The sequence below is a fragment of the Phyllostomus discolor genome, chromosome 14 (assembly GCF_004126475.2).
Source record: "Phyllostomus discolor isolate MPI-MPIP mPhyDis1 chromosome 14, mPhyDis1.pri.v3, whole genome shotgun sequence".
NCBI lineage: Eukaryota > Metazoa > Chordata > Mammalia > Chiroptera > Phyllostomidae > Phyllostomus > Phyllostomus discolor.
In genome coordinates this window covers 49,645,253-49,653,239 of record NC_040916.2, presented here as the reverse complement: position 1 = coordinate 49,653,239, position 7,987 = coordinate 49,645,253, and the positions used below count along the sequence as shown (strand labels likewise).

Here is a 7,987-nt window from a genome sequence, read left to right as displayed (position 1 = left end):
CCTGTCTCCTGGTGCCTTTCTGTACAGTTTTGTTGAGATGTTGGAGATGGTATGCAAAAAGTGGCATTTTGGAAAGGTTTCTTTAAGGTGGACTCATTGGAGGGAGATGTTGGCAATTCCAGCAGAAAGCTCCAGAGATGGTTTTGTGACATTGTCAGGTTCATTGATCTTGTGAACTGAGCTGGTGCCTTCATAAGGGTGATGAATGAAGCCAATATTTTGAAGGCCACAGTGCTTCCTGGGCCTAGTTGTCTGTCTCCAGCTGGGTCCTCTGAATCAGATAAACTTTTCCTCAGGGGGGAGGAAGGGATAAGCCTTGAAACAAGCCTTAACCCCTATGTCTGCAAGGACTGGCACCTCAAGTGTGTCTCTGGAGGGTAAGCTTGGCAAATCCCTTGTGCTTGAACCAACATACTTGCAAAAGGCATTTGCTCTGGACACTGCTGAGTACCAGGTGCTAGGAGGCAGTGAAGCACCATGAGGTAGTTTCTGAAGTCCAAACCCTGGATTTAGAAATTTCTGCCCAGCCTGTGGCAGAGCCCAGTGTCAGCTCCTGGTTGAACCAGAATGGTGATGGGGCGTGTTCTGAAGGGGGCTTGCAACACACTAGCTGCATCCTGGCTGGGCCACAGCCTATTCTGGCCAGTCTGATCTCAGTGGGTTTGAGTCAGCTGGAGGGGCGGCTGTGTGCAGAAGGCCCAGTGAGCTGCCTGCTAATGGGGTTGGGCCACCCTCCTCTGTTCCTTGGAGGCTGCACAAGGCTGGGATTGTTCCTGGCTCCCCTTTGTCTCCCGATCCCCGCCCAGGCCCGGCCTGCTGGCCTGCCACTCTCCTCTCCCTCTTGGCCTGCCTGGCAGGAGGACCCCAGGCCTGCTGACCCACCTGCTTAGGATCGCCGGTAAAGCTCTGGGTAAGGAAGCTCACCTGGGGCTCTGCCACCCATTCTGGGGAATTAGGACCTGCTCCAGCCGCCACCGCCCCCATCTCCAAGGCTACAGCACACACTACACAGGCCTCTAAACCCTGTGCTAAGTGAAGGGACCCTGAGGGCAGCTAGAGTGCAGGCAGCAGCATCTTTCCCACTCCTGCCCCAGGTCACTGGGCAGCACTTGGGTTGGGTCAGACCACCCTGATTCTGCTTTTAAGGCTGTCTTACAGCTCAACCAGGGTGCAGGGACTAGGGACCAGGGTTGTCTGGTGCCCAGCCCAGCCCAGGAGCACAGAGCCCCCAAACAGGACTGACCGACTGGTGGTGTGAGGCCCACTGTACATCAGGGAAGCTGGTAGCAGGAAGAGGGGTGGGGCTAGGCTGTAAAGGTTTGGCCCTGGGAAATGGCGGGGAGTGTCCTATTCTCCCTCCTGAGGTGGTTCCAGCCCCTAGGCCCAGCCCCACCACTGGTGCCAAGGAATGTGCCTGGGAGAGGGGGCCCGAGGCGGGTGAGGGCGGCAGAGCCACCGCCACCCGGAGGCAGCACACAGGTCTGGGGTGGAGGGGCATGGGGCTCAGGAGGGCCAGGGACCCTGAACATCCCCAGGGGCACATGTCTCCCCAGAGAAGAGTCAGGCATCTTCCTAATTCCTTGACCCTGGCATCTGGCCTCCTGGAATTCTCCCTCAGAGGACCAGGAGTTTTCTGTGCTCAGCCTGCACACCATGGGCCAAGGGCTTTTGGTGGTGGGTGGGCTTGGGGGTCTCTGTGCGCTGACCTCTATGAGCTAGGCTTCTCTTAAGACAGAACTGGGGGGTTGGGGACCTCTACCCAGAGTCTGGGGTTACTAACTGAGGCAGCATTCCCACTGGGGAGGAAGCCCCTTCACTCTGTGCTGGGCTAAGGCTGACCACCACCCAGTGGGGAAACTGAATGCCCACAGGCTAGGATCAGGAGCAGTCAGGGAAGCTGGGCCAGCCTCCCCTGGCCTAAGGGAAGCAGCTGGGGGGCCAGCTACCAGCTGCCCCAGCACCCATGCGCACACAGCCCACTGAGGTGCTCAGTGACCAGGTGTAGCCTGGACCTGGGGAAAAGGAGTCGGGTGGGGGCAGACACCTGATTTCCCACACCCCCACTCTGCCTCTAGGTCAACGTGGAGGTACCCAGCCACCATGCTCAGTCTCAAGCTACCCCAGCTCCTTCGAGTCCACCAGGTCCCCCGGGTGAGGAGCTACACTCTCCAACTCCTACTCCCCAGGGGACTCACTGGGGCTGAGGTTCTTCTCTTTTAGCAGTGGGGAAGTCCCTCCTGCAAGCCAACTCTGCTCTCTCCCATTCCATTGTGAGACTGTCTGAGGACAGGCTTGTGACCCCACTCCCTAGGCCCAGAATTGTCCTTCAGTCCCCTTCCCCAGAGTGCCCTGTCTTCGCCCCTTCTGCTGACTTCTGTTTCTCTTCTGCTTTTGGGGTTTTGGAACCTGTGCTAAGAGGGAGTCAGATTTAGTTTGGCTTTGGGGCCATTGCGACCCCAGCCCATTCTCTTTAATCCTGCTTCCACAGCTCTCTCACGAAGAGAGACAGTCCAGCGTAGTGACCCCCGCCCCCCGCCCCCCGCCCCACCACCACTAGGTGTTCTGGGAAGACGGCATCATGTCTGGCTACCGCCGTCCCACCAGCTCGGCCTTGGACTGTGTCCTCAGCTCCTTCCAGATGACCAACGAGACTGTCAACATCTGGACTCACTTTCTACCCACCTGGTGAGGGAGGCTGTCCCCAGCTGCGGCGGGAATCGAGACACCTCCTACCCCGACCCCCCCCCCCCCGGCCCCCCGCGGCCGCCTGAGTCCCTGCCACCGCAGGTATTTCCTGTGGCGCCTACTGGCGCTCGCGGGGGACCCGGGCTTCTGGGCGGAGCCCTACCACTGGCCGCTGCTCGTCTTCCTGCTGCCCGCCTGCCTGTACCCTTTCACTTCGTGTTGTGCGCACACCTTCAGTTCCATGTCGCCCCGCGCGCGGCACATTTGTTACTTCCTGGACTATGGCGCGCTCAGCCTCTACAGCCTGGGTGAGCCCCGCGGGAGACAGGGACGCGGGACAGCGGGTGCTATGGCGGGGGAGGGGAGGGTGGGATGCGTCCCCGGAAAGGGGTGGGGTGTTCCATCCGAAGCACGCCCTTCGGGCCTCAGCGCCTGCCCCGCCCCCTCAGGCTGCGCCTTCCCCTATGCTGCCTACTCCATGCCGGCTTCCTGGCTGCACAGCCACCTGCACCGGCTCTTCGTGCCTGCCGCCGCACTCAATTCCTTCCTGTGCACTGGCCTCTCCTGCTACTCGCGGTGCGTTCTTGGCCTGTGTTGGAGGGGATGATGGAGGGACAGAACAGGGCGCCCACAATCACACTTGACAATTAGGAGGCCAGCAGTCCTGTGCCTGTGCTTGTCTCTGGAACAACACTAAGAGCAACAGGACCATTTATTGAGACTGACTGTGTGCCAGACAGAGCCTGTGTGCTAGCAGCATACCTACACTGTCTCCTTTAATTCTCCCAGCCACCTAAGAGGCCGATGTCTTTACCCCCATTTTGCAGATGTGGTCATTTAGAGAGGGGTCATGTGTCACTAAGCTACAATGACATTCCATCCTGGTCAGTGGCCCCCTGCCTTCCTCTGACCCCTACCCTAGCACCAGGATGGTGACCAGCTTTTCTTCCAGGTTCCCTGAGCTGGAAAGCCCTGGGCTTAGTAAGATCCTCCGTACGGGTGCCTTCGCCTACCCCTTCCTGTTTGACAACCTCCCACTCTTCTACCGGGTAAGGGCACCTGGGACCCCTGCCCAGGCCCCTGTTTTCCTGTCCTGGGCCTCACAGTGCCCCTTCCAGTCCTGCCACCCTCCCTGCAGGCCCAGCACCCATCCTGGCTGTGCACCCCCCCCCCCCCGCCCCCATTCTCACTAGATCCCAGACAAACCCCTCCCACTCCTCCCTGCTTTTCCTTTGCCAGCTGGGACTGTGCTGGGACAGGGGCCACAGCTGTGGGCAGGAGGCACTGAGCACCAGCCATGGCTACCACCTCTTGTGCGCACTGCTCACTGGTTTTCTCTTCGCCTCTCACCTGCCTGAGCGGCTGGCACCAGGACGCTTTGACTACATCGGTGAGAGCAGGCCCGCCTGGCCTGGAAAGGGCAAGGGGGGACAGCTTTCCAGAGCACAGAGTGAACTGAGTAAATGGCGTATTACAGCCGGAGGGCTGGAGGGTCCTCAGGGTCCAGACCCACCCCCACTTCTCAGATAGCAGCAAAACTAGTAGCATGTACACCAGGGCATGTGTTTTATGTATACCAGCTCACTCATTCCTTCCAAGAATCAGGTTTTCTTACTCCTAATTTTAGGATAGTAGCAGGTCCAGAGGATGGGGTGACTTGCCATGGATCAGAGGGTGAATTGGGGCAGCCCTAGGAATGGGGATATATGGTGACTGCCCACCCTCCCCACAGGCCACAGCCATCAGCTGTTCCACATTTGTGCGGTGCTGGGCACCCACTTCCAACTGGAGGCGGTGCTGACTGATATGGGATCCCGCCGAGCCTGGCTGGCCACGCAGGACCCCCACCTGGGCCTGGCAGGCACAGTGGCCACGCTCGGCTTGGCAGTGGCTGGGAACCTGCTCATCATTGCTGCCTTCACAGCCTCCCTATTCCGAGCCCCCAGGGCTTGCCCCCTGCTGCAGGGTGGCCCACTGGAGGGGCACACAAATGCCAAATAACAGTGAGTGAGGCCTCATCACTGAGCCTGTCCCTGGAAGGAGGCAAAGGCCAGGCCTTGGTGTTGGGGAGTAGCCCAGACCCAGAGCTGAAAAAGTGGGAGCACATTGGAGCCTGGAACCAAGAGGGACTGAGGGGAGAGTGCAGAGGATAAAAGGCAGAGGAGGGGGAGGAGCTGGTGGAGCTGGCAGAGAACAGGGGGTCTGTGGGGGTGCTCTTGATGGGGCTTGAGGAAGTGCTGAAGGTCTGAGAGTGGAGGTGACTGTGTTCAGGCTGGAGAGCCCCCAACCCAGCAGAGGCTGGGATGGGGGTGGGTGTTGGGGCCCTTTCATCTGGTCCTATTTCTGGTGCTCCTGGAAGTCTCTGCCCAGCCCAAGGAAGAACTAACATAACCAGCCTAGGCCTACCCTGAACGCTTGTCAGCCAGGCCAGCAGGCCCACTACTGCCCCCCTCCCAAACTAGTCAGTGCCTTCTGCTCTCCTTGCCTGTAGCAATGAGTCTGTCGTGGCCACAGTCATGTATTCAGGGTGCCCAGGCCTTTGGGGTCTGGGTCTATTTGGGTGTGTCATCATGGATGGTGTGGTGGGCTAGGGTGAGGGGAGGGTGCTGGGTCAGAGGGGAACCCTGGTTAGACTTTAGAAAGCCACCTTCAATGATTCTGAGGCAGGTACAAATAAAAAAATCAGACTCTGGAAAGCACTTTTTGGGACTTGCCATACCCCGTCCTCTCAGTAAACCTTCACCCCACAACTCCATAGATGGACAAAGAGTCGGAACCCACCAATTCCTCTTCTGGAGTTTATTCTGGAGCAGCTGGGCGGATGGTGACCCCACACTTGTAGGGCAGGGAGGTCAGGGCGAGGGGAGGGGAAGGGGTCATAGAGAGAAGCCAGGGTGGGAAGTGGGTCGGGGGCCAGCAGGCCGGCAGAGGTGCAAGCTCTAGGCTGTGCCGTAGAAGCGCAAGTAGGCCTCCTGAAAGCCGATGTGGTCAGCTAGCTCGTCACAGTCCGGGTTGAGCTCACACACCTCCCTCTTGGGCTCCAGAGGGTCCGGGTAGGGGGCTGGGGCTCTGAGAACCCAACACAGTGGCATCAGCCTCCACACAAAATGCCCCCTCCCCTCCCACTTCGAGCAGGGCTCCAGAGTCCTCACCGGGGCCCCCCCTGCCCCCTCCCCCAGCATCTCTCTCCTCTCACCCCAACCCGTGATCCAGATAGCGCCGGAGTCTCTTCACTACCTCACTGCCCTCCTGCTTGGACACGAAGGCTGTGGAGCACAGGGGCAGGGGTCAGGTGGCTGTGAGTTTGGGGGAATGAGGTGGGAAGCAGGCTGGCCTTTCTGACAGCCAGGCAGGCGCCAGCAGGGTGGAGGGAATGAGACCGAGGGGACCCGGGTGAGGGGGTGCTGGGCAGCTGAGTGGTGTGGCACACGGTCCCCATCAGGCCTGCCTCCTACCTGCACCTCTGCCAGACTCTGCACCGCTGGGCTTTGCATCTGTGAAGTAAAGAAGCTGGATTCACCCCTCCTCGCCCCTAGGCCCCCTCCTCCCCTCCTGCTCTGGCAGCTTGCTCTTTCCCCTCTCCCTCCACCAGGACAGGATTGGGGCGAATGGACTGAGGCTATGGGAGGGTGGTTAGACAGCCAAAGGGACTGCCAGTGGCAGGGTGAAGGGAAGCGAGGCCTTGGTGCTCCCTTCCTCACCGGCTGGGGTGGGCAGAGGGACACTCACCTGCCTGGGCAGTGAGGCAGAGTGCGGCCAGGGCCAGGAGAGCGAGGAGCATGAGGGGCCTCATGGTGCGTCTCAGAGTCTGTGTTCGGTCTGCTGCTGGGACTCTGCTGGGCTGTTTCCATCAGCCTCCAGCACCATTTATACTCTCTGGGCTGTGCCCCGGAGGCCAGGGTGGGGACGCCTGGTCATGGTGCGGGTGGGTCACGGGGAGTCTGCCAGAGCTATTTGGGGGTCATCCGCCCAAGATCTATAGGCCAAACCCCAAAGGATGTTGTGGTTGGAGCTGGGGCAGCCTAGGCAGGCCCTGGGAGTGAAGGGTGGGGGGTGGTAACCGGGACTGCCAGCCTCTGGATGTCCCCTACCCCTCTCTAAGGGAGTCACCCACAGTCCCCCAGCCCCTACTCCCTCTTGGAGACCCAATCTCAGCCTCAGTTTAAGCACCAGCTGAACAGACCAGGAGGGGCATGGAGGGACCCAGAGAGGAAGGGGCCCAGGCGTCCAAAATAGATTGGAGCAGAGCTGGGCTACAGCTCTGCAGATTGTGATTTCCACTGTCAGCCATGGGCAGGAGCCAAACCCCAGGGAGGAGTGCCCAGCGATGGCCTCATTCACCCCCAAGACACCAGAGGCAGGCCTGGTGTGGGCCGGCTCGACTCTGGTCAGGCCCTCTGTGTCGGGACAGGAGAAATGGTCAGGCAGCACAGGGCCAAGGGCCAAGAGCCAACACAAGTAGGGCTGGTTGGGCATGAGATTAAGGACAGCCCTTCATGGGGGCAGACCAGGTGGTCAATGTGGTGGGGACACCCTCTCCTGTGCCTTGAGGAGCAGAAAGAGGGAGAGCACCTCTGGGCTCGTGCCCCTCCCTGCCCTTGCAGCCTCCCCAGTATGGAAAGCCCAGGGGACCTGTCCTCCAAGGGACAGAACATCCAGCCTAAAAACCCCCATCCCACACCTGAGCTCTGCCTCTGCCTCAGATCAGTCTGGAGAGGAGGGGAGGGCGACCCCACTCCCCTGTTGGGCAGGTTGAGGGCTGTGGCTCCAGGGCCAGAGAGAGGGCCATGGGCTCAATTTAGGGGTTGGGGCCGGAGTGCAAGCAGGGGCCACCTGGTACCTCCCTGAGTGTCCCAGTGCTCCCAGACAGGCCCACCCCTACCACTCTCCACAGAGTTGGGGTGAGACCCTCACCAGGGAAAAAGTCTGGCCTGTTCACCCTCTCCTCTTCACTTTGTGGTCTGGAGGAAGCACCTACCCCGCTGGTGCTGAGCCCCTCCTGCTGCTCTGCTGGCCGAGTGAGGTGTGAGACCCAAGGACTAAGTGCCCAGCTATGTGAAGGGCTTGTGCGTGCGCACTGACCAGATGCAGACATGGAGGCCCACCATGGGCCCTCTCCCAGAATTAACCCAAACTGGCGAAGAGAAGTAGGCTCTTCTCCCTTGAAAGCTTGTCCTGGTCTCAAGGAACCCAGTGGTCCTGGTTTCTGTGTCGAGGGCCTTCATTATCCTTCTGCACGTGGTGGTCAGATACACGCCTGTTGACCCAGCCGAGATTGGCGTCTCTCAGTGGGCTGCAGCAC

General features: G+C 60.0%; 2 protein-coding genes across 2 annotated transcripts; one reads left to right on the top strand and one right to left on the bottom strand.

Moving 5' to 3' along the window:
* The first annotated feature begins 819 nt into the window (after positions 1-819).
* Positions 820-5,384, top strand: PAQR6 (progestin and adipoQ receptor family member 6). Its single transcript, XM_028502932.2, has 8 exons — positions 820-910; positions 2,076-2,151; positions 2,558-2,685; positions 2,788-2,993; positions 3,135-3,261; positions 3,638-3,734; positions 3,925-4,075; positions 4,418-5,384. Exons 2-8 carry the CDS (start codon positions 2,101-2,103, stop codon positions 4,684-4,686), a joined length of 1,029 nt encoding a protein of 342 aa, XP_028358733.1. The 5' UTR covers positions 820-910; positions 2,076-2,100; the 3' UTR covers positions 4,687-5,384.
* Positions 5,385-5,469: 85 nt separating this feature from the next.
* On the bottom strand, positions 5,470-6,654 carry LOC114489211 (bone gamma-carboxyglutamate protein). The gene is made up of 4 exons (XM_028503222.2): positions 6,415-6,654; positions 6,141-6,179; positions 5,882-5,951; positions 5,470-5,754 (listed from the first exon to the last, which is right to left on the bottom strand). The coding sequence occupies exons 1-4, from the start codon at positions 6,476-6,478 to the stop codon at positions 5,625-5,627; spliced, it is 303 nt and encodes a 100-aa protein (XP_028359023.1). The 5' UTR covers positions 6,479-6,654; the 3' UTR covers positions 5,470-5,624.
* Positions 6,655-7,987: the final 1,333 nt, after the last annotated feature.

What these genes read in the sequence shown, in the direction of transcription:
- PAQR6 (XM_028502932.2), top strand. Translation starts at nt 2,101, where the DNA reads ATGCTCAGTCTCAAGCTACCCCAGCTCCTTCGAGTCCACCAGGTCCCC. An exon ending in GCTCAGCCTCTACAGCCTGG is followed by an intron (nt 2,994 to 3,134) that starts GTGAGCCCCGCG and finishes CCGCCCCCTCAG; the next exon opens with GCTGCGCCTTCCCCTATGCT. An exon ending in AGGACGCTTTGACTACATCG is followed by an intron (nt 4,076 to 4,417) that starts GTGAGAGCAGGC and finishes CCCTCCCCACAG; the next exon opens with GCCACAGCCATCAGCTGTTC.
- LOC114489211 (XM_028503222.2), bottom strand. Translation starts at nt 6,478, where the DNA reads ATGAGGCCCCTCATGCTCCTCGCTCTCCTGGCCCTGGCCGCACTCTGC. An exon ending in AGAGTCTGGCAGAGGTGCAG is followed by an intron (nt 5,952 to 6,140) that starts GTAGGAGGCAGG and finishes TGTGCTCCACAG; the next exon opens with CCTTCGTGTCCAAGCAGGAG. An exon ending in TATCTGGATCACGGGTTGGG is followed by an intron (nt 5,755 to 5,881) that starts GTGAGAGGAGAG and finishes TTGGGTTCTCAG; the next exon opens with AGCCCCAGCCCCCTACCCGG.